Source organism: Gymnodraco acuticeps, unplaced genomic scaffold (genome assembly GCF_902827175.1).
Source record: "Gymnodraco acuticeps unplaced genomic scaffold, fGymAcu1.1, whole genome shotgun sequence".
In the NCBI taxonomy this organism is placed as follows: Eukaryota; Metazoa; Chordata; class Actinopteri; order Perciformes; family Bathydraconidae; genus Gymnodraco; species Gymnodraco acuticeps.
The window spans coordinates 3958946-3983705 of record NW_022989755.1 but is presented as its reverse complement, the minus strand read 5'-3'; the positions used below and the strand labels follow the sequence as shown (position 1 = coordinate 3983705).

At 40.7% G+C, this 24760-nt stretch overlaps 3 protein-coding genes across 13 annotated transcripts in view; 2 read left to right on the top strand and 1 right to left on the bottom strand.

Annotated features, from left to right (window-relative positions):
* The window catches only part of rnf157 (ring finger protein 157), a 28224-nt gene extending 13808 nt beyond the window's left edge, over positions 1-14416 (bottom strand). For 2 of the 6 annotated variants that reach the window (XM_034213483.1, XM_034213501.1), the window contains exons 1-12: positions 13779-14415; positions 9614-9732; positions 5042-5130; positions 4454-4603; positions 2768-2885; positions 2613-2679; positions 2472-2515; positions 1759-1806; positions 1552-1623; positions 1280-1439; positions 679-791; positions 364-593 (exon numbers count right to left, since the gene is read on the bottom strand). In XM_034213483.1, the coding sequence (XP_034069374.1) occupies positions 364-593; positions 679-791; positions 1280-1439; positions 1552-1623; positions 1759-1806; positions 2472-2515; positions 2613-2679; positions 2768-2885; positions 4454-4603; positions 5042-5130; positions 9614-9732; positions 13779-13866 (1298 nt within the window). In that variant the 5' untranslated portion in view covers positions 13867-14415. Of the gene's footprint in view, positions 1-363; positions 594-678; positions 792-1279; positions 1440-1551; positions 1624-1758; positions 1807-2471; positions 2516-2612; positions 2680-2767; positions 2886-4453; positions 4604-5041; positions 5131-9613; positions 9733-13778 lie in introns of all 6 variants that reach the window. The other 4 variants (XM_034213475.1, XM_034213458.1, XM_034213492.1 and 1 more) reach the window with 4 other exon arrangements.
* Positions 14417-14752: 336 nt separating this feature from the next.
* On the top strand, positions 14753-18279 carry srsf2a (serine and arginine rich splicing factor 2a). Of its 5 annotated transcripts, none has more exons than XR_004568695.1 (4): positions 14753-15392; positions 15994-16303; positions 17236-17328; positions 17810-18279. XR_004568695.1 is itself a non-coding variant. In XM_034213530.1 (3 exons), the coding sequence occupies exons 1-2, from the start codon at positions 15037-15039 to the stop codon at positions 16277-16279; spliced, it is 642 nt and encodes a 213-aa protein (XP_034069421.1). In that variant the 5' UTR covers positions 14753-15036; the 3' UTR covers positions 16280-16303; positions 17236-18279. The 5 variants fall into 5 exon arrangements, 2 of the variants coding, with proteins under 2 accessions (XP_034069421.1, XP_034069404.1); XR_004568693.1 differs by having other exon boundaries at positions 15994-16872; XR_004568692.1 differs by having other exon boundaries at positions 15994-16872; positions 17236-18279.
* A 747-nt stretch (positions 18280-19026) lies between these two features.
* LOC117544739 lies at positions 19027-24428 on the top strand. 2 transcript variants are annotated; one of them, XM_034214121.1, is made up of 5 exons: positions 19027-19482; positions 20804-21041; positions 21132-21234; positions 21913-21970; positions 24010-24428. In XM_034214121.1, exons 1-4 carry the CDS (start codon positions 19225-19227, stop codon positions 21944-21946), a joined length of 633 nt encoding a protein of 210 aa, XP_034070012.1. In that variant the 5' UTR covers positions 19027-19224; the 3' UTR covers positions 21947-21970; positions 24010-24428. The 2 variants fall into 2 exon arrangements, with proteins under 2 accessions (XP_034070012.1, XP_034070003.1); XM_034214112.1 differs by lacking the exon at positions 21913-21970 and having other exon boundaries at positions 24010-24426.
* The last annotated feature ends 332 nt before the right edge of the window (positions 24429-24760 follow it).

The following is a 24760-nucleotide window of genomic DNA, read 5'->3' as shown; positions in this document are numbered from 1 at the left end:
TCATACATCAACACAGGCTCACTATTTGGCAAGATGACTAAGCCTTATATTGGAGTAAGCTAAGTAGCCAATATAAGACTTAGCAGTACAGATAAATGTGGGCTCACTATTTGGCAAGCAACCGGTCACAGTCGCCCTGTTTATCTCATGTCTTATAAAAGCTCATTAATGATTTATAAAGTGTTCATAACCTTATTAATTAATTAATTACAAACTATTCGTAAACCCTTTATAAGGGTAGTCTTATTGTAAAGTGGTACCCATTTTTGTCTGAATGCAAAGAAAAATAGAGCCAATACCATTTTTAATAGATTATTGCGATGTAATGCTTATGTGCTAGCATTAGCTGTCGCTTATACTCACTTTGAACCACTCTTCTTGAGTTTGAGTCCCTGACTGGAGTTGGAGTGGTCGAGCGGGGAGAGGGAGCGGGCCGGCGCTGGGTGAGGCTCACTGCTGTACGGAGGCAGCGTTCCGGCAACATTGCTGGGACCGGAGTTGAGAGGAGGGTTCACCACGGTGCTGCTGAGGGGGCCGTTCAAAGCCTCCAGGAGAGACACCACTTCGTAGCCTGGAGGGATGTGCTCTGACGCCTGAAACCAGGAGGGGACACTGGTGAGTTCACTGGGACTGGGAATGTTATGTTTATTCAGGTTTTCTGTGTCAACGACTTCTCACCGAGTGTTCCTCAGAGTCAGAGGTCTGTGAAGTGATGACGGGGTTAAAGCTGGAGGGTGACAGAGGACTCAGTTTCTTCCTCATGGCTCGGATCTGCAGCAGAGCTCTGAATGCTGAATAAAAATGAAGATGACAAAACATTTTCAATATTTGTTCAAGTATTAATTATGATCCATTGCTTGTCCTGATGTATAGGCAGTACAACACATTACAAGCTGGTTAGAAGTCACTATGTGTGTTCATTGTTTGCTTCAAGTAAAGTGAAAAATATATATAATCAAATCTGTGATTTAAGTGAAGAAAGTTTTAGAAGTAATTGAACTATTTCAATTATGAAGTATTTTAATATTGTCCCTTAAAAATCATTATTAAATTATGTATAATGTGAATTAGGGCTTATACCTAGTTATTCAGCAGGCTATAACACAGTATAAATAGTTTATGAAACATTATGGATGGATTCATAGAAGGAATTATTGTAATAAAAACAAGTTAAGATAGCATTTACGTTGGGAAGCAGCTTTTATCAAAATGAATTCCCTTTTTAGGCCTTTTTCCTCTAATTTGAAAATAAATTCTTCCATTGCTCATGGGAACTCACGCAGCCTGCAGATGGGGCAGCAGTTGGCCTGGTAACGCAGAGTGTCTGCGCAGGCGTTGCAGAGACACAGGTGTCTGCATGGCAGGATCAGTGTGTCTCGCACATCCGACAAACACACCACACACTCAGCACTGTTGTCACTGATCTCATCGTCAGCAACCTGGAGAGGAAAAAAGGATTGTAAAGTCGAGCTGCAGAACGATTTATTTTAACTAATAACTATCATGTCACTCCTGACGCACTCAGAGAAGATAGTGCTGTCTGATATTTACCTTTGATTCTTGGCTGTTGTATTTGTTCTCGATCCCATAGATCTCCTGCAGTAGATAACTCACTCCATCCACCTGGGATAGGAAAAAAGTGAAGAGTAAAAGATGGTTCCGACGAGGGAAATAAAGCTTTGGTTTATCTTTGTCTTTGAAAAGTATAAAGAAAGTTACACAAAAGGAGCAGGAAGGGGAGAGAATAAAAGTATTCACCACTTGTTTCTGCTTTAGAGGCTTCACACAGTAGCTCCCGTCCATGTGCTGCCAAAGAAAGCAACAAATGTTCATTCATTTGTAAAATTCTGTCAAAAGAATCCCCTAGTTTTTCTATTCTTGCGTTCAGAACTTGCAAGAGAATCGTCAAAAGTAATCTTCATTGTAGGTATTGTGATTATGTCTAAACATCTAGCAGTGCTTTTCCAGCAGTAACCACAAATAGCAAATTCAGCATATTTGTGAATGATTTCCCCAAAATGTAAAAATGCATAAGATTCAAACAAAAGAGTACTGTCAGTGTGTGAAGATTCTATAGTTATGGTTATTATATCAGTTATTATTATACATTTTATAATTTTGTGGGTCAAAAGTCTAAAAGGTCATTTCTGAGCTATTTCAATTGAATGCTGAATCATCTCTCCTTAGTTGCGGACAACACAGTTCAAATAATATTTATGGTTTCTCATTGATTCTTAAATAAACTTATTTCATCACCACACATCAGGACATGATGCTATTATCAGCATCAAGTCCTGCTATCCGGTTTTTCTGAAGCGAGCAGTCATAAAAAACTTAAAACAACAAATACCTACCATCACATGTGACTCAAACAATTAACCATAATGAAAAAAGTTACTGAAAAGGGACCTGTCAATAAATGGTTCTTGCTCTGCTGCAATTTCTCTGATAAAAAAAAGTGTCTTTCTTACCTTTTCAAATGTAGCCAGCAGTATGTGAGAGTGGCCCAGATGTTCTGCAAGGATTCAAAAAACAGTGCAGATGCCTTAGCTTAAGATTCTGCAGTTCTACTTTCACATCAGACCATCAGTGTGATAAACACAGTCACTCACCATCCCCCTCGTCTACAACAGCTTGCACCACCATGGGGAAAACCTCTTTGTCCACATCAAAGAGCAGCTGAGGAGAGAAAGACAGTACATTTGTATCTGCCCTTATGTATGTGGATTTTTACAGCCTCATACAGGCCTGTGTTTCAGTGGCTCACCTCCTCGTCGGCCCACTCGCTGAGGTTGACGGTGTGTGAGGGCAGGCAGAACTGCTGGCACACTCCCCTCTTAAAATGCACCGTCTCAGACTGCAGAGAGCTGTCCTGAGGCAAGTACCTGCAGGGAACACACACACAGTCAGAGCACAAAATATATGATTCCTTATGCCTGCTGCAGCCTGACATGTGGAGTACTTAATGGTTGATTTCAAGTGCATTCTGTTTAAACTAAAACAGGTGTTGTTGTATATATAAATGTGGCATTCACTCATGTTGAAGGCATTTTCTTCATCTAGTCTGAACAGAAATACAATCAAAGACAGCTCTGCAACATAAGTAAGCATATATTTGTATAAGATGTGTAAAACTGCGCTGTCATTAGGGCTGAACGATTAATCGATTTTAAATCAAATTCCGTTTGGTGAAGCAAACCATCTGAGTCAGGTTAGTAATGCTCCATCACATGTTTTACATCTATTACAGGGTGAATCTTAAACTGAAGCTTGACTTTAAAGTGGACCTATCATGCTATATTTGAAAAATATATTGTAGGGCCGTACCTATATAAAACATTTCTGTGAAGTTTTTTTTTCAAAATACCAAACAGATCAGCCATTGTAGCCATGCCTCATACTGCTCAAACCCCTCTTTTGAAGCCCTGTTAGAGAAACGCAGATTTTGGGTCCTTAGCTTGAAAAAAAAGAAAGAAGAGGAGGCGGAGCTAATGCCTGATCAGAATTCTACCGGAGATAAAGTTAAATTCTGCTGTGATAAAACGCCATCCTGTTCTAAACCACGTCAAGGATTATTTCTGAAACAGTATGGAGCTCAAATGCTCTTGCGCTTTACCACAAGGTGAGTCCCTTTTTTTATTTCCTGCTTTTTAAACACGTGCTCTACAGTACAGGTTAGCTCTGAGTGTTAGCGAGGCTTGCTAATTTAAACAAAGACGTCCAAAACACGTCAGGCATTGTTTCTGATAGCAATTTTCTGTGGGTCTGCCGCCGATTTGACGTCAGATCGGATGGACACGTCACAGCGGATGGAAATCTGGATCAGCTTCGTTGTAGCTCCGTTTTTAGAGATTTGGGTACGGAGGAAAAGAGAGAGGGTTTTATTTTCTGACGCTGCGTGAGTTTCCTGACACACCGGGGACACATATGTATGTATAAAAGACATCACAAAGTGCATTTTGCATGATAGGCCCTTTAAAGCAACCTGACAGAAGTTTCATGTAAGTTTAGTTCTTTCACTCGTAGCTCGGGCTGCGGGGTTGCTAGAGACGGGAGCACGTTGATGCGACCTTCCTAGCCGGAGATATGGCCGCATTTTACAATAAACCTCCGTTGGGTCGCTTAAAAACAAATATCGCATATGGAATCGCAATCGCAATATTTGTCAGAAAAATCGTCATAATTGAGAATGTCTGCATGAATATTCATTCAAACATTTCTCTGTTCTATACTAGCCTGTCTTTTTTTTTATATACGGAGAGCAATGTAAATCATGCAACAAAGCTGAGAATATTTTTTTTCTAAATTTGAATAACTTTGTACATTTGATGATATGTAAGGTGTGCATATAAGAGCAATGCAAAATATTAAAAGGGAGACTTGATAATACAAAAATCTATGAGTTTTGCCAAACCAAAACCAAATATTGATCGCAAAATCTGTTTCCACTTACACTGGCACTCCATTGTGAAACTCCTCCATGGCCTGGTAGTAGATGGTTATGGCCACCTGTGTGTCAGCGTCGAAGGTGAACTCTACGTTGTAGCAGGCCCTGTTCTTCCCCTCCGCCTCGTCACCCGGCAGCTTCAGGTCCTCGCTGCACCTACGGGTGGGGGAGGAGGAGATAAGGACAAAGGGGAATGTTTTCAAGTAGAGAACAGGAATATGAGCAGGCTCAAACTCCATTTAATGTTTGAGTAAATGATTCATGGAGTGTATATTTATCACACAGGCATTATCCCAGCTAAAGAGTGCTTTGAGCCTTAATAGTCAATCATACAGAAATTATCTGTCAAAGTTGGATTCAGTTATAGTTTGATGACATTCAATTATCATATTTAAAGGAAATCATTTAGATATACGTTTCTATAATCTCTTTTCATAAGTATCATGCTTATTTTCTTGGGATAAGGGACATTTTTAGCTTTTAGGATAGCCTTAAATATTGTTATTTGATGTTATTTTGCTACATTTATATGTGTTTTTTTTACTTTACTGAGTACTGCTGAAGAATATTTGACAAGACAAGAAAGGTGCGTACCGTACGAGCCGCAGAGTGTCCTTACGGATGTTTATAAGGCTTCGTAACGTCTTAACTGGTTCCTGAGGCGGAGGGGCTGCGTAGGGGAACTGAAAGGAAACAAATTATAAATGTAAAATACTTGTTATGAGAGAGAAGAGTAGCAGCATTCATCTCCCCTCAATCCGCCCGACATTCCTCTCTTGACCACAGGAAAGTCAGGGTTACACAATGGCCCCGGCTGCTTCTGGTTTAACCTTAACACGAGCGTTTCGGTTGGTCAGCACCCGCCAGATCCGTGCTGACAAGTGCTGAGCCACAGCGAAAAAATCTGCTCAGATTGGGTCTTTCCAGGGACGAGGCTGACACTTCAGACAGTGTATAGGCACATTTCTGCAAACGCAGACAAGACAAAGATGTGAAATACCTTCCTTGCATTATTTTCTCTAGTGACTGCTACCGATAAAACCCTGGTGTAAAATTGTCACACACACCCTTTGAATTTAACCCACTCTGTGGTTCACTTCTCAGCACTCTTTTGTTATGTGTTTGAAGCCAGAAGTTGTTGACTGAGCGAAGAAGAAGAAGAAGAAGAAGAAGAAGAAGAAGAAGAAGAAGAAGAAGAAGAAGAAGAAGAAGAAGAAGAAGAAGAAGAAGAAGAAGAAGAAGAAGAAGAAGAAGAAGAAGAAGAAGAAGAACAAGTAATAGAAGAAGAATACGCCATCATAATAGCCGAAATAATCAAACTCCTCTCCTCCGCAATCATCCTAATCGCATCCTATCTCCAGCACTCATAATCCACACTCCTCCTCATCCCCTCCTCCTCCTCCCCATCCTCAGCTCTCCGAGTACATCCTCCACCAAAAGAATAAAAGAAAGAAAGAAGAAGAAGAAGAAGAATAAGAAGAAGAAGAAGAAGCTTTATTAATCCCCTGAGGGGGAAATTCAGTTTCCACTCTGTCCTACACACAAACACGTTTTTATACAGGTAATACAGTACACACTTTTTACAACATGCACATACATATACAAATACACACAGTTATATGCACACATGTACATGCAGTTGAGAGGTCAGAGCGGAGGCAGCCAGTCTAGCCGGCGCCAGTGAGCAGTTGGGGGTTAGGTGCCTTGCTCAAGGGCACTTCGGCAGTGGCCCAGGAGGTGAACTGGCTCCTCTCCACACTCCGTATTTTTTTTGGAGAACCAAAGGAGAGTTGGTTTGAGGAGAAACATGCAGGATGTGGTCAGATACCTCCATACACACCCTCATCTGTCCGTGTGTATATATATATATATATATATATATATATATATATATATATATATATATATATATATATACATACATATTACTTTGAGTGTCTGTGAATGGCACCATATTCAGTACTTTTACACATCTGGGCTCAGCGGGAGTCACGCCTGTAAACTACACAAACAAACACACGGGGTAACAGATGCTGAAAATAAGCATTCATTAGGAAACTCACAGGAAACTTCACAGCAACACACTGTATTTTCTCATACATGCTCAGACTAAATATAAAATATAGGTGATTGTTTCCTTAAGAATTAAAAGGTCATTTTTAAATAATGTTGTACTACAGGTCGAGTGCCATGGTAGCAGCTCTGTGGGACTGTTTTATTATTAGCAATCTTCTTTTTCTCTTTTTTTAAGTTGTGAAGCATTTCTATGCTTTAAGACTTTTTTGTAGTTTTGTAGAGCGCTATCTTAAAAAACAAGTATTAAGTATGTTTGTAACCTTTCCTGTAGTGTAAAACTACAGAATAAATGTATTTTGTGTAGAAAATGTATTTTCCAGTTTTCATTGGACTCGCATAAACAAGCTGTAACTTGAATACTAATTACAAAAAAATGTTAGCCACAAACGTCTTCACCTCAAAGAAGCGATGCACATCAGGCCTGCACACATTTCTGTATTACCCTTTGCTCACAGCCCTAGATGTGAAGTGAGGCCTAACTAGCATTAAACACTAAGTTTAGCTCAGAAGATCTCACATGAAAAGCACCAATCAAAGTTAGTATAATTAATCTGTACGGGAACATTGATGTGTCTGACAAATCGCATGGCAATCAATCCAATATTTGTTGGGACACTTTACCAAAACCCAAAGAGGCCCACCTCATTACGGTGCTATTTGAAAAGACAGGTTATCACCAAAGACAGTATAGAGTTATCATGAGTGATTCATTAATATCTGTATACATCGAATCCATCCAAGAGTTGATTCGATATTTGAGTCCCAAACACAGTGGTGAGCGACTTATTGATTCTAGAAAGGGTAAACGTCCATTTTGTAAATCTGTGTGCTTCGGGCAGGCGTTTCTGAAAACCCTAAATATAGCCTGCCCTAACCATTATCATATTTGTAGAGCGGTGCAGGAGGAGATCGGGAACACAACAACTGCGGTTGGTTTTATTCCACGGCACCATCTGCTTAGAAACAACCAAACATTATATAATGAAAGAAAATCACCAGCTGCATCCTGTGCCAACAGTAGGATTATAAACACCCACATAAATCGGGAGAAAAACTGCACTCCTAATTTTAGGAGCCCAGTCTAGACTGAGATTAGCACACACTGTGATAGAGCTCTCCATATTAGCTCAAGCCTGTGACCGTTACTCGTCTGTGACAAATTCTCTATCTTCTCTCTAGATGTGAGCTCTTTTTGATCCGCGGCTCTCAATTGTTTAACCTTCACGTTCATTATTTGGTTGAAGGAACCCTCCGGAGGAACCGTGGCTCTTTGGGCTCTCTGAACGAGGGAGACGGCAGACATACATTTCACTTTTAATTAGGTTGAGGATGAGACGTTGAAATACATTTCCATCAGTGACAGTCTGGAAGCTTGTTAATTGCCAATGTGCGACTGGTGAAATGTACCAGCTGTTCAATGACAAGAGACGGCTTCACATCTTAACTGATTGTTGAAGGAGCCGTTTGACGCAAGATTATTGACTTTAAATCATCTTTCAAGGCAAAGTGGCAAAAATGGCCATTTCGCTGTCTTTTTTTCACTTCTAAGACATCATGCTGAGCTGTTTTTTTTATAACATTTTCTGACACAAAAACAATGAATGGATAATGAAGATACTTGAGATCTCTTTATTTTAATTCCTTGCTTTGTTTAAATACTTAAAGCATTTTCATCAAATGTTTAATTTGAGGATTTAATGTTCATTTTCGGCCTGAATGTTGACAAAAACTTCTACTTGTCAGGGAATAATTCTGTATACATGTTTACCTTTTGCCCTCTGATGCAGATGCTCAACATTAAGCAGCCGCTATCTCCCTTAAGGAGGGGCTGCCCAAGCATGTTGTTGTTACCAGTTTATGACCAGGCAACTTTCGGTCAGTGATAGTTATTGTTGTGGGACACCTAGAACACATCCTTCTCGGGTGTAGATGACCTCGAGCCATAAGCAACAACAAATGTGATTCAGTGTCCCTCAGCTGTTTAGTCTACCTATTGAAGAATGTTGATTATTACACTCTGAACTAGTTAAAACCTGGAGCTACAGGAGGGTTCTTCAGAATTGATTGTGGCATCTCAACCGTGTGGTCAAACCGTGGCCCGTGACATGTCTTGTGAATTCTCCGGCCGAAGCTCCAAATAAACCGTCAGTGTTTGCCATCAAAGCTCCAGCTCTCCTCGTGTCTCTTTGAGTTCTAACTCTCCATTGATACAGAAGTTTCCCCCACACTACTCAATTTCAATTTATAAGTCGGATGTGCCAAAATTATTTTTGGAAAATGCTACAGCTCCTTGACATCTCTATCAGGGTCAGACTTTTGGTGAGATTATTTGAGTTTTAAACATTTAAAGGGGACATATTATATTTATTTTTTACTTGTATTTTGGGTTTCTAAGAGAACATGTTACACTGATTTAATGCTCAATATACACATTGTGTTTGAACATTTCTGTCTGAAACACTCCATTTTAGCACCGGTCTCCTTAAGATCCTTACTGAAAAAGCCAAGTCTGCTATGATTGGCATGCTAGAAAAGCAGTTCTCACCCCGTGGGGGTGGATACTCAAATGTCGGGCTGTATATTCTAATCTGCATGTGTCATAGGAAGTGGAGACAAATACTATATGAATAGCTTGAATCTTGTGTTTTCGAAACAAGAAAACCCCTAACAGTCTTATTATATCAGTTTGTGGTTTGGTAGGCACTCACGGTACACAAATGAAGCACTGAAAACTTGAGTTTCCCTTTAAAACAGCTGATAGTTACACACGGCATCTATTGCACGTCTGTCCGTCCTGGGAGAGGGATCCCTCCTCTGTTGCTCTCCCTGAGGTTTCTCCCATTTTTTCCCCTTAAACTGTGGGTTTTCTCTGGAAGTTTTTCCTTGTACGATGTGAGGGTCTAAGGACAGAGGGTGTCGTATTGTCATACTGATATTCTGAACAATCTGTGCTGTTGTATTTGCTGTAAAGTGTTTCTACTGTAGGCTATTTTTATTTTATGTACAGCACTTTGGCTCGACCAAAAATCGTTTATAAATGTGCTATATAAATAAAACTTGATTTGATATGATTAGTGTGAGAACACCTACCGCCACAGGTCTCGTCCCCAGGAAGTTAAGGTCAGTGTTTTCTCCAAACAGGTAACCCTCCGGATGGGTGGAGTCAAACTTCTCTCCCCCCATGATGAAATGGCTGGCGAAGTAACTTCCTGCACACAGAGAAGTACAACATATTAATGACAGAGTGAGCGCCATGTGACAGGGTGAGCGCCATGTGGCTGTGTCTTTCAATTCTCATGCATACAGTTACTTTTGTTTTTCAAACAAGTTACTGATCTACGGAGCACCGGAGGGTTCATAGAGAGAAAAATAAATAAAACGAGGCCACGTTTTATTAATTCGTGCGCACAAGATGTAATTTGTGGACTTAATTTAAATAAAACGAGGCCACAAGATACTTTCTTATGGTTAGACCCTATGGGTTAGACACATCGAACTGCCCGATTATTACGCCATATTATTAGTTTTATGAAGAAGATGTCTGGTCGCCAGGGCGTGTATGTTTGTGTGTGTCTGTGTGTGTGGGCATTTGTTTTCAGAAGATATTATGATAGTGGTGTTCGTTCCGGTGCACTCCGACAGCACTTAGCACTAGCCTACATCGAGATTAAGATTAAACGAACTTCTTTCACTTGGGAATACACATATGGAGTTAGCCATGTGTAAATTACTGTTCGTGGTCATTTGAAAACAAATGCCGGTGTCGGACACACACATACCGAACACACACACCCACACACACACACATCTTGTAGCATATCACGTTTCCATAGCAACAAGAACTTCCTGAAAACAGCGTAAACTCGCCTTCAAAATAAAAGCATCTAAATAAAACAGGACATTTAAGACATATACAACTGCAACGAAAGTAACAAAAACAATGTCATATCCTTTTCAGTTTTACAGAACACAAATTGGATTATTTACACATCATGCGCCCTGGTGACCGGACATCTCCTTCATAAAACAAGTAATAGGGGGAATAATCGGGCAGTTTGATATGTGTGTGTGTGTGTGTGTGTGTGTGTGTGTGTGTGTGTGTGTGTGTGTGTGTGTGTGTGTGTGTGTGTGTGTGTGTGTGTGTGTGGCTAACACCTAGCAGCCTCGATCTCTATTCAGCTTTTCTAATGAAGGTAAACACAGTGAAGGCGCTGCGTAAAAGACACAGCTCTCTGAGTGCAGATAGCAGATACTGTGAGAGTCACGGACATGAATTCATAGATCAAGGCAGACTGGTTCACAAACTCTCCTGTTTTGCGAATCCGGTGCTTAAACAAATAGCTCTACACCTCTGGCCGAAATGTCCCTAAAATGAAGTCCGAGATTGAAATATATCTCAAATAATGTATGCACTGCCATTTCCCCCACTTAAACATAACAGTCTGCAATGAAACGGTTGTCTCCTGTGCGCTCCACTTCCTACTTGGCGCACCGGTAACTCGTATCTTGTGCGAACGAGAAAGTATATCGTGCGCACAAATTAATAAAACGTGGCCTCGTTTTATTTATTTTTCTCTCTATGAACCCTCCAGGGCTCCGTACTGATGATCTGTGAGGGCATTCTCACAGAAGCTGAGTTGCTATTGGGTCTATTGCAGCTTTTCCACCTGTTTACCAAGACTTTGGGTCGTGGACAACAAAACTAAATAGACGTTTTACCTTTTAATCACAGGGTGAGCTAATATCATAAGACTTTAATGGTGGTTCGCAGTCTTTAAATACATGCTGGAGAGGCAAGTCATGTATCTGCTGCTGGGAGGACCTACATACTGGCATCTTTCACTCTTATTAAAGGTGACAATTAACTCGAAAATAAAATGTGCCCCTTAACTGTATAGCTATTTATGAATCAAGATTGTTTTTGCGTGAGTAGTGGAGATATTGGTCTCAGAGATGTCTTACTTCCCTGGAATATAATGGAACTGGCTGATCCGCTCAAAGCGCCAAAATTACATTTGAAAAACTGTACAGTCATTGTCTATTTCCATAAATGATGAACCAGTAACTCAAGATTATCCACAGACCTACATAGTTCCTACATGACTCTGATAACAACAAGGTCTGTTGATATTAACTTTAACACTATAGGCAGCTCACACCAAAACAATCTAGTCTGATAAAATAGCGATATACTACATATGACATTTGGATTTTATGTTGAACTGTCTCTTTAATGCTATGAGGAGGGTGGGTTTGGATGCTTTGACATTGAAACCATTCACACTGTAGAAAAAAAATCCATAACACGGCAACTCATCAACTAAAAAAAAGCCACAATGGGCTCTGGCTCTCACTCTTCATCACCTTATTATTATTATTATTATTATTATTATTATTAACAGTAGGTGGGAGAAGCGAGTTTGGCTGAGGATTTGTCACCAGATCCCAGAAACAGGAACTGTGGCTGACAGATCGGTTTCACCAGCAGCCATCGCCACCAGCTTCTTTCCTTCCCTTCCACCATCATTACCACCACACGGCTGCAACTAGGATTGTTACATCACACAATCAAAGAGCCTGTGACAAATCAGCTAAATTATGTGACAAAAGAGGCTTTAATGGTAGCCACAAGACAACAATTTTCCTTCCCTTCCCTCCTTTCTCCAGCACATAATATCACTATAGATCTAAGATATTATTGTGATGTCAAAGCCCAACACATCACAATTTCTGTTCCCTAATTTGGTTCCAGGTCGAAATGTGTGAGAGATTTTCATTTACTTTATGTCTTTGCTTACAATAGAGTGGGAAAGCAATAACATTATTTCTTCACAATGAGATTTTATGGCGGTAATATTGGATTACTGCTAAACCCTGGTGGGGAGCAGAACAGGGCGCTGCAATCAGAAAATGTCACATCGAGGAACAATAACAAGACAGATTGAAAACACAAGAGGTCAGTTTAGGGTCGAGAGGACAGCTTGTGAGTCAGGTGAACCGGGTAGATAAGGGTCATGTTTGGTATAGTTTGAAATGTTTTGATACATGTGCCAAAACCTAAAAATGTTGCTTCCACATTAACCTTTGAAGCGCTTTAAAAAGTCTCATCTCAACATCTAAAACAGTTATTGTAACAAAGACTCTTGTAGATGTTGAGATGATGAGTCGAGCTCATCATCAACTGACAGAAAATGTAAATTCCAAAACGTGTCCAGCTTCCTTTCTGATTTCCAAATGAGAAGCCTATAATGATCACACTGAACATAGACAAAACAAACAATTGGAGTATGTCTTCATGGTCGAATTTTTCCATTATTTTCTAAAGTTTTACTGACTAAAAATTAAGTTATTTATTCAAGGAATGTGCTGAAATGTAACAAAAATGATGACAGTTGATACCTGGTTTAAGGATCTACTACAATGTGGGTTTAAATAAGTACTGAATTCGCTACAATAGTCAATCTTTAAGTCAAACAATTAATTTATCAATCTACATACTTAAAATCTAATCTTTTTTATTCATTATTAAATATATAAATCTAAAATTCCAAATCTCAATTGTTTTTTGCTTTTTCTCGGTTTTATAAAAATAAACATTACATATCTTGGGCTTTGTTACTCTTTTGGACCACTGTGAAAACTCAACAACAGTTTTCTCTAGTTTGACATCATTATATTTTGTAAAAAGGATGACGTGCACATTAAAGTACACAGAAAGAAAAACATTGGTTGTAGCCCTTTCTTGTAAACTAAAAGTTCTGCTGCTAATGATGATGTAGGTATTTTTCATGTTCCTCCTCTTGGGGTCCATCATTAATGATTCATTTTAACAGACAGACTGAGATAGGCATGATCAGAGGTCCAGCTCATAAATGCACCACAATAAGAGCCAATGGCTATTTAAATGAGTTGCTCCATGGACAATTTAGCAATGCTGCAGTGCCAGAAATACATTAAATTACATGATAAAACGTTATGAATAAACATGAGACAAAGGCAGTGTGCAATTTGAATATGTAAAGAGAGAAATTAAGTTGAAAGAAAGCTCAGAAAAATTCGTTATTGGTCCTCTCTCCTCTCCACAGGTAGCTCCTCAGGCTTGAATGCTCTGCAGGCCTGCAGCTATAGGTAAGAGGGTGATGGTTCTGATGTTGATCCCTACTTTCATCTCCCTTCCATGCGTTTGAAACACGAAATTGAGCTTTAAAGCATGTTACAGTGACCCGCAGTCAGTGTGACCTGCTCGGTGACTTACCAGATTTCGGTGGATAACGGTACACCGAACTGGACGGAATGTCCAGTTCTTCCACGCCTATGTTTTGTCTGCTTATTAAAGCTCCCATTTCCAGTCAAATAAAGACCACACGGATTAACTGGCATAACACTTCTTCGGGTACGCTTTGTTCGCGGCGTCTCTTTTATTCCCTATCGTTTAATCCAGTCCGTGCTACCCTGCATGCATGTCCATTTCTATCGGGTCCAAACACCGTCGTGAATGTGACCGTCCTGGGGGATTAGTTATCCAGCTGCTTATCCTTCCCCGGTCACCAGCTCGTTTTTGAGGCAGAAAACAGCCGTAGTTGTCCCTTTAACAGCGGAGAGGCACTCTCATGGTGAGCCGCAATCAAAGCGATAATTCTCCGTGACTGGTTTTTACTCTACGGGCGAGTGTGTGGCTCAAAACAGCCGTGTGCTGCTCGTCGACATCTCCCGGCCCGCTGTTTGTTGGTCACACACTATACAGTCTATGGTCACACATCATCCCCGGTGCCTCTCATTGTTGGATCCTGTCAGAGAGGTCCGAGGCTTCCTATGACGTAAGGCAGGCACAAATCCGGGCCGTGGTTTTTTGCGCAGTCCTCCTCTCTCCAGCAGCAGCAGCAGATAGTGCCGACCCACTTTGTAACGTGACCTTCCTACGCCAAATGTGCGAGTAGTGCTGACTGCAGTGCAGAGAGGACGGGACTATGGTATACACACCGAGCAAAAACCACATTACCCTCTAAACATGGGTGGAAATTGGCAGTAGAAAACTCAGTTCAGCGTACAAAACGGGAAAGGTTGTTGCTGTGCTTTTTTTGTACCGCAACAAGTAGTGCCACAGGAACCAAACTCTAAGCGACCCTGGATTCACAGCAACACTGTCCGGCCTTGATAAACAAAATAAAAAACTTAACTCATGACAACTAGCTTATATGAATGAAACTAAAGAGAACAAAGGCAGCAGTTTGTCCAATATTATCGTTTAAAGCTACTCCCTGTCGACAGAGGGCAGTGCTGTGGCAGAAGTCGAGCAGCCAATCAGAAGAGGCCAACACGGGCGCAAGAATGAAAGAGGAAAAGGAAGCTTTATTGCCGCCATTTCAGGTGAAACCAGTGCCGCAGAGACGACAGCCAGTGTCATAATATCCCAAAATCTGCAATAATTACACAAATTGGAGATTAACAGACAAGCATAACGGTTGGGCCTAACGGGTTGGACTGGGCTGCTGTGTTGACTGGAGACAGACACAATGAGCTACGGAAGGGCGCCGCCAGACGTTGAGGGGATGACCTCCCTGAAAGTGGACAACCTGACGTACCGTACTTCACCGGAGACTCTGCGCCGAGTTTTTGAGAAGTACGGCCGTGTGGGAGATGTTTACATCCCCCGGGACAGGTACACTAAGGAGAGCCGCGGGTTCGCCTTCGTGCGATTCCTTGACAAGCGCGACGCCGAGGACGCAATGGATGCTATGGACGGCGCGCTGCTGGACGGGCGGGAGCTCCGGGTGCAGATGGCCCGCTACGGGAGACCCCCGGACTCCATGTACAGCCGGAGAGGGGCTCCGCCGCGCAGATCCGGAGGGGGGTACGGCGGACGCAGGAGGTAAATACTGTTGTGGATACTAAGTTTAGCTGTGGCGTATTGTTGCTATAGGAGGGGGTCAAAATTGTGCAAAACATAACTAACCTTGTCATCTTCAGCTTGTTTTCCATGTATGTTAGTGTTTCTTAAGTTGAAGCAACCCTTTCAGTTTAACAGGACAGTTCATTTATCATTATGTAGTTACTATTCTTTGTTGTAGCTTTACTTACATATAGTTGCTGTGGATATAATATAGTAAGTCTGCATCTAACCATTGTTTTAATATCTAGTAATCTGCAAGTATTAGGAGTCATTCATCATCAATCCTTGATTTTGTAGGCATGGGACAATATTATACTGACTAAGATTCTGCCATTGACGAAATTATTCAGATTATCTTCAAAATAGACTTTAAAACCTAAAAATGGAATCCAAATACTAAGCATTGCATTACAGATAGGAGCACCTGCATAACTAAAATACACTTTAAAACAGCAAAATTGTCTAAGACTTGGTGTGAGGATATTCCTGATTATCCTGATTGTGAGTGTTCTTTTTCTCTGACAATAAGTCTTGTCAGTTTCCATCTTATTTTGGTTTGTTCTTCTCTCTGTATTCCCAGTCGTTCAGCCAGCCCTCGACATCGCAGACGCAGCCGCTCCAGGAGCAGGAGCCGCTCCCGCTCCAGGAGCCGCCACCACTACAGCCGCTCCAGGTCTCACTCCGACTCCAGGTCCAAGTCCAAGTCCAGGACCCCAAGACGAAGCAAGACAAAATCTCCCTCAAAGTCCCGGTTTTCTAGGTCAAGGAGTCGAACCCCGCCTTCAAACAGAGGGTCCAAATCGAGGTCCCGCTCCAAATCCAAGAGTAGGCCAAAATCTCCAGAGGACAACGGAGCAGAGACTTAATCCAGTCTTGGACACAGCATGACGGTATTAAGGGGGAAGGGTGTAATATATTATTTGCTTCAAATAGTATTCCTAAAATGGCTATTTGTCATCAGTTGGGTTATTATTCTGCAGTCTTGGTGTTACATGTCATGCATTTGCACAAAAGTAACAAACATTTTTTTTGAAATGGTAAAAATAAGATTGGGACTGATGTTGTCTACAGTCCTAGTTCTGTGTGTGCTGTACTTTGCATTGCCAATCTATGCACCCACAGACAACAGGAGATTTGGGTTGATTGGACCTAGTGTAACCTATATTTCAAAATGGGCTGTATGGGAGGGACGTGGGGTGCTTCACTCAAAAACGTTCACCTAAATGTGGAATTCTTTCCTCCAAGCTGCGGAGTCCTGTTTGCAAAGAGAGGAGGAGGAGATGGGGGTGTGGCAGTGTGAGAGCAGTTAGTGTGTGACCCGCCCTTGTGACCTGCCTGATTGCTGAGAGCTATGGCAGTTGCTAAGGAGCAGGTCACCAAGGCAACGGTGGTTGCTATGGAGCAGGTCGTCATGGCAGTGGTTCGGGCTGTCAGTTGGTGTGTGAGGTGGTGTGGTGAGGTACGTTGGCGGGGATTACAGGCAGATGCACTGAGCAGTCAGTGCCCACCTGTTCCTGTGGGCTCCTCTGCCTCACAAAGGGAACGGACCCCCGAGGTTTGTTTTTCCAATTCGCCCGGGTGTAAGACTTGTTAAAGCTAGTACTATTGTAAAGGGGGGCCGGGTAAGGTGTGTAAACAAATGTGAAAGTTACTAGAAATGTTGGGTATACATGAAGATGCCCAGGGGGAAAATGCACTATGATTAATGTTATTGTGAGCAGATCAGACAAGCACTGTGATTAAATGTCTAGGTCAGCTTCAGGAGTTTTTAGAAATAAAATATTTTTGGCATTTCCTAATTCTGTTTTGTCTTTCTTTGCAGATCTCAGATGACTGAGCCTTTGCTGAGGACATCAGGAAGAGTCTCACATTGAGCAAGTGGACTCCACTATTACCACTGAAAGCAGACTGAAAGGTTATTGGAGCTTGGTCTAAAATGTTTAGATTTGACTTTATTTACAAAAACAATTTTGTAACATTGATGTGATCATTGTTTGCGAAGTTGAGCAATTTGAAAGGGATTTAAAATAAGTTCTTCTCTTGCTGATTTAAATTGGGTTTATTGCATTTTAATTACCCTTGCACTTTTTTATGAACTTACATTTCCTTTAATTTAACCCCTTGTTTAATACTCTTTCTAAATGAATATGAACGTTTTATTTGCAGGGTGTAATGTTGAATGTTCAGAGCTTTTACATCTGTTTTACCACTCTTATGGAGAATATTTTTTTTCCTGTACAGTGAAAAAGGCAAAACATCAAAGGCACTTAATATTTTAATTTGCTTATCCCGCAGACTACATGTTTTTATTTTCTGTCAAATCTCTATTTTCTGTCTGGCTAAAGTTGCTTTCCTATGACTCTAACCCTCTTTCTTGTGTATCCTTTGTGCACTAGGCGCAGTTGTGTAGCAGTTGAGTAATGCTGGTTAGCTGTTAAGATGCGGTGCAGTGCGGTGGTGACATGGTGTGGCGTGTTGCGGTGCTGAGTGCCCGGCGCTGTTCCGGGGCTCGACCCTCCGCTGCTGTTTGCCGGTTTGTAAGCTCACAAGTGTGGCAGATCACCTATCCTCTCCTGTCTTGTGATCTCCCCCCCCCCCCCCCTCTCCCCTCCCCATGTGCTGTACAGATTCTCTCCTTCCTTTTCTCTCTATTCCCACTCTCCACCCCTCCTCTGTGGTTTATCCACTGTTAATAACTGGTTTTGCTTGGTTTTTTGTTTTAATTGAATCCAGTGTGACTCCTAGTGAAGGGTTTAATGGGCAGTCCAGGCTGCTTAAAGAAATTATTTGTGTATTTCATTCCTCTGAACCTCAAACGTCTTGTAATTGCTTTAGGTGAATGTCAATAAACATCTGTCGTTCCAAATCAAGTTTCAAGTATTTATTTGTCATACGCACAACTATCAGAATGGTTTGCATTGACAATGAAATGATTGTTCTCTGTTAAACTTTGCATTAATGTGACTTTTCCAATTGTGCCACTGTCACACTATATAATAACATTTATCATTGTCTCATAGTTCTAATACGGCCACGGTGACTACTGTTTGGGAAAAAGTGTTTTTTCACATACATTACATTTTTCATAGGAGTAGATTACATTTTATAAATTATTTAAGAAGAAAGTATATAGATTTAATAATTAACTAATTATTCCAAGCACATTTTTTGGATGTAAAGATATTTAAACTGAACTTGATTGTTGAAGCCGTGTATTTCAACAAGAATTGAGCACCAGGATAAGTTAATGTGGGATATGTTTACTGTTGTTTAATGAGTTCAATAAAAGAAACATGCACAATAAATTGTTTTAAAATACAAATCGGAATATGCAATATTATATTGGGTTCAACCATTATGACTGTAGATTACTCTGGGGGTAATGTAGTTTGAAGGTGTCGATTAATCCCTGGTGCAGACTGTAAACCGAGCCTGACTCCATCAGCCTGGTGCTGTCACAAACCATCACCATCTCCCAGTGTGCGCTACTCTCACCTCTGAGGCGATTACCAGCAGAAGGGAGCCGGGCACGTTGCACCTGGACGTGGTGGGTGGGGGCGGAGCGGGGTAATAAAGCTGGGGCACTCTGCTGACGTGGGGGCGGGGCCGGAGGATGTGACGTCCTGCTCCGAGAGGAGATTGTAGCATATCCCGTAAACGCTGCTCGTTAACGTTGATGTCTGGGGAGGATTAATACAAGCAGCGGGATGGCCGACTGTAATTGAATGCGGCCGACTCAGGTGAACAGAAAGCGGGGTAGACGGTCACAACACAGGCCTGTTAACACCACCATCCACCAGGCTCCACAGAAATGGATCTAACTTTTGTAATATCCGCTGTTATCTTCACGCTGCTCGCTATTGTGGTCGCTACGTCTTTATTTAGCGGCTCATCGCCTTGCGCCGACTTTGCAAGTTATTTCGGACACAGTGCAGCCAGAGGATTAGATGAAGCGGGGCCGCAGCAGAACGGCCATCTGCCGGACAAGAAGAAGAAGGCGGCGGACGACTGGTGTGAGATCAGCGCAAACTCGCATGATCACTGGGATGTAGTGAAGTCTGTGCTTTCAGTAAGTAATCTGTAGTCCAATACCGTTATGAGAGAGCTGTGATTGTTTGTTTTATATTGCATAATCTGTTTTACTGACTTCACCTCCCACTCAAGTACAGTGTGCATGTCCAGTCAGAGGTGGACGAAGCAGCAATGCTACCAAACACTCCTTAGCTGCATTATAAATTGAATTCACTAAAGTGTAACGTAATAATGTATCACCTATAAAAGTAAAAGGCAAGATGGGAGACATGAAATACGTTTAGTTTAAAGGATTATTTTTTTTAATATGTTGCATTTAGTGGAGTAAAAAGTACACGGAAATATACAAGTGATGTATATGTAGCTGTTCCTTTGAAATGTTACTTCAGGTGGGGTAAACATTAGAAAAATGAATAGAGATACATTTGCTTTATTATTATTATTGGATTATTATTACTGATTCATTAATATGTTAGAAACATCTTAACATTGTAGCAAGTCTATGAGGCTAATTTCTTATATAGACTGGTGGTAGTTTAGTATGTAACTTTTCTTTACATTTTATTAGCCGATGATATTTTTCTGAAATTCTACCGCAAAAATAAAGTTAGTTAACTAAATAAAGAAGACATTTGAAGAGCTCACATTTCGTTAAGAGAAACTGTGTAATTTAATTATAATTTAGACTAAATATTGTTTTATCAATCAGGGAAATAATCAACGTATTATTCAATAATAGAACAAATGGGCTTTTAAACGGAAGCATAACAATGTTAATTAAAATATAATGGAAAACTCAAGTAAATATTAAAAATTGTACCAAAGCAAAGTACTTTAAAAGTAGTTGATTTCCAACTATTGGGATATTTCTAGTAGGAAACATCCCACAAAATAAACGTGGGATGTTGAGGGCAACACGGACTGACCATGACAGTACTTTTGTGTCTTTTAGCATACATTGGTATCAATAATAAGAAAAGGGCAACACAACTTTAGTCTTCTTTTGATATATGTTGGTTTCACTAATAGAAATATGGCAATAGAGCCTCCTCCACACATATCAGCAATGTTCAAGACCCTCACTGGCCTGTTTTTTTAAACTGGATGTCTGCATGTAAAGAGGTCAAATCAGCACCCAAGGGAGAAAGGTATGAAAAGCTAACCTGACACCTGCGCCAAGTGTAGGCCAGATCAGCATCCAGGAGAGGTGAGAAATACAGGTAACACAAGGGGGTATTTGTTTGGAGTTCAATATCTGTAAACCAGTTTCTAATCCGGGGCTACCTAAGAAAACATGAATTGATAAAGTTTAAGGGAGAAAAAAATGCCCCTCTTTTCACCCCTTAATTCTTTGACAGGAGGAGGCACATCCTCACCCTCTCACAAAAGAAGTGGCAACACCAGTTAAGCACCACTCGACAACCAGCCTGTCCGTGCCCAGTTCTGGGTGTAGACACGAGAGCTTAGAGGTGGACTGGTCGTCCGAGGCCTCGTCGTGTCGTAGGTCATACATTGGGCTCTCTGAAAAGCAACTTCTAAAGTGTGCTTTCTCAATCCCTCAGACTGAAGGAGCCACAGAGAGCCCGGGGATAGATGGTGAGATACATTTTCAAATATATGCAACTATTTATTTCAAAATAAATGTTTGGTGTAAGATTTCTTATCAAGGATGATCTGCTTCATCAGATAAAGAGGAGATAAACGATTCCTTGAAGTACGTCCCTGGAAAGGCGCGATCCCATCACTTGGAGAAGATGATGTCGTCAGAGGAGCTGGAAGAGGAGCAGAGGTCAGTGAAAAGGATCAATATGAGTACCGGTTTTCCGGTAATGGTTCTCTTTATATGAGTTTAAGAACAATTAATTGGGGAGCATCCCTGATGAATTAAAGCAGGATTTTCCACAACCTGGCAACCCAAAACTTCTTCTTACTTATGGCTTGTAACAGATATAATGCCCTGCTTCGCTATGTTTACTTTTTTTTTTACGAATTGCCCCTGTTAAAACCCTCTTATAAATTTCATGAAAATGGGTTCACTAATTTTTCCCTAATTCTACCATCAGACAGAAAACATATCCTACTTGGCCTCGTTATAACACAGTAAAATAATACCAAAACAAATCCAGCTTTTTTATTCAAACCCTAAACCTATTGGCGCAGTTAGCAATGTATTAACCAGGAATAAACATTAATTGCAGTTTAAGGAAACAGAGCCATATAAATTGCCCATCCTGTTCAGTGTTGACTCCTTATCTTTCTTCCTCTAATCTCCCTACGCTGTCTGTGTGTTGTTGCTGTTCGCTCCCTGTTTAGCTGCTGTGTCAGTTTTCCTGTTCAGGCTAGACTGAGTAAGGCGAGATTGAGTCTCTGCCAGGCATTAGCTGAAGGATGAATGACACAAGACTGTGAAGAAAGCACAACAAAACAAGGACACATAGGATACAAGATGTTGCTCTTATCATTACAGGATACACTCCACCACAGTCTGTAACTGTCTGTAGGCCTGAAAAAGGAGCAGTTATGTGGTAAAGTATTATTATTTTCACCCGTTTATCTCAGAGGAGTCACTTTCTGGCCATTATTTGAAAACTACTCCAAAACCATTTTGCATTTCTTAACCTCAGAAGTGATTTTGGCCTCATCAGCTCTTTACTTCAGATGGCCATGAAGCGACCGATACACACCCCTACCCCCACTGCCCCGTTGTGCCACATTAGACATGTGATTCTCAGCTGTGACAGCAGGTGTTGATTGTGTCTCCAGTCGTCCACTCACAGAGAAGTGTTAGTTAATCCTCTCAGGACTCTCCTCTGTTCTGCCACAAGGAGGACTCGGTGTAACGCAGCACTGGGACTCGGGCTGACACGGAAACCACCTCTAAAGTGATTGTGTCACACTGGAATAGTGAGGGTGAGGGGGACATTTGAGGGATAGGCTTTGATAAAGTTGGTTTATTAAATGTTAAAGACCACAAAATATCTCACAAAAAGAGAAAAAAAGCTTTTTTCTAGATGTACCTAACACCTAGTTTCCACCTGTTATCCCATTACATGTACTTTCTACATCTAACTTTATTACAAGAGTTCAATGTAAAGGCTCCTATTTAATACAATGTGCTTCATCATGTTGAGTAAGTGACAATAAATGAGATAACTTCTGATAAAGAAAAGATAAAAGGACATTTTATTTGATAATGTGACGTCAAGATAACAGACAGCTGGGGGAATTCTGTTGTAGCAGCAGTACTGTAAATTGAATTTAAAATATAAACTATACAAAATAATATAAAATAAGTTGCATTTGTTTGATATGAGTGATTACCTATAATATGATTTGCGTTCAGCTGTGTAAATATGTACATTCATAGAAACATAACTTAGTATATCATGTAATAAAACAGTAACACCGTTATAACTATTATTTTCTATAAAACAGGATATAAAAATGGCATGTCATAATATAATAAATACTTTGCATATTCAGCTTGACAGTTGGTCAAATGTAATGACTACAATCCGCAGGTGAAAGTTGACAATGCTTATTACTGTGTTAGATCTTGTAGCAGGCCACCTGCCAGCGGGGGGCGCACTGGTGCCAAAAGGAAATCTGATTGTCTGAAGAAAATTACCCTAGCTCTCAATTTAATGTCTAACTCAAGGTTTCAAAACTTTAACAAACATTGGATGAGGTCACGATGGCTTCCTCTACTTGGCAAACAGCAGATAGCAGGGTTTCTGATGCAACTTCTACCAGTATTCACCCTTTGGCATGTCTGTTCCCGTTGTGTTTCCCTTGTCTTTCCGTAGTATTGTGACAGTAAAGAGGATGATTCATGCAACTCTTTTGATTCATTTCATAAAAAATGTTTTGGTCTGTAAAACGTCCATCAGTTAACAAATACGCTGCGTTGCTCTGCAATATAATCCTTTAAATTCTCTACTGTGTTATGTATTTATTTGGTTTTTCCTTGTATATGTGTCTTTATAGTTTATCTCTTGACATTTAACATATTTTTCGTCTTTACAGTATTTATTAGCATGAGTGCTGCAGGGAAGAAATATTTGTATATGTCACCCCGAAAGTTTGCATTGATTGCCCTTCCCTCCGAAAAAGTCCAAGGTTATTTTCCATTGGATTTTGCATTATTTCAGAAAATAAAAAGTTAATGATACTTGATACATATTTTATTAAAAAAGGTAATCTTCACAAATAATTTTTTAATGCAATAGCAATGAGTTTGGGGACTGGTGTGCGGCCAGATGACGTTTAATGTCCCCAATGACTCATTTACTCAGTTGCTCACAACCATATTTTTTATGACAAGAAATAGCACTAAAAACAACATGAGTACGGTATTTTCTTACATTACAAGAGCGTATTTACTTTTATCAATATTGACACTTGGCAGAAGTGGTTTCAGTGTTCTTTCGCTGCTTTCTTAATGTACATTTACAGAATGGGTTTTGTTTGTCATTATGAATTCCACCTGATAAAAGTTCCACAGTTTGTAGACTTTTTTTCTTGGTTCTTTCCCAACTATATATTATTCTCTGATACACTTCAGGGTACAACGAGAGCAGCTGGCCGCCATCTTCAAGCTGCTGAAAGACAACCAGGAGACGTTTGGGGAGGTTTCAGATGTGGACATGGAGGAGCAGATCAGACTCTACTCCATCTGAGACTTCTTAACCTTTTGGGATCCACCATATGATTGCCTCTTTACTTTCAGGACTACTGCAGTGCACCACATACTTTAATAAACATGTTCACAGTGTTGGGGAAATATTTTCCAAGGTCCATAACTTATACTGTCCTGACTGAGCACACGCACCTGTAACCTTGGCTGCTGTGCTCTCAGTGTTTTGTTTCCCTGTTCCTGCCTGTTGGCGTCAGCTGATAGAGGTGTTATGACTCTATCTTGTTATGCACAATGTTGATTATTCTCTCTGAACTAGCTAAATACATGGGTGTGGGGTAGAGTTCTTCAGAATTTACGTGGCAACCCTACCGTGAAGTCAGAACCTCTGGCTCTTGGATTTGTGATGTGAATTCTCCGGCCGAAGCTCCAAATAAACCATCAGTGTTTGACATCAAAGCTCCAACTCTCCTCGTGTCTCTCTGAGTCCTGAATCTCCATTGCTACAGAAGTTTCCCTTACACACAGTATTCAACACAAGCTGTACAATCCACAGAACAACCTCTCTCTTTGTGTGTTAATATGACATACTTTGTGTTCTTTGAATACTGTCCCACCACCTGTCATCCACACGCCCCATGATAGAAATGCTAAATATAATTAGCTGGATAAATCAAAT

Excerpts from the sequence above, each read along its gene's own strand:
- srsf2a (XM_034213530.1), top strand. The coding sequence starts at position 15,037 with ATGAGCTACGGAAGGGCGCCGCCAGACGTTGAGGGGATGACCTCCCTG. Across the intron at positions 15,393-15,993 it reads GGGTACGGCGGACGCAGGAG|TCGTTCAGCCAGCCCTCGAC; the intron begins GTAAATACTGTT and ends CTGTATTCCCAG.
- LOC117544739 (XM_034214112.1), top strand. The coding sequence starts at position 19,225 with ATGGATCTAACTTTTGTAATATCCGCTGTTATCTTCACGCTGCTCGCT. Across the intron at positions 21,042-21,131 it reads AGAGAGCCCGGGGATAGATG|ATAAAGAGGAGATAAACGAT; the intron begins GTGAGATACATT and ends CTGCTTCATCAG. Across the intron at positions 21,235-24,009 it reads GAGCTGGAAGAGGAGCAGAG|GGTACAACGAGAGCAGCTGG; the intron begins GTCAGTGAAAAG and ends GATACACTTCAG.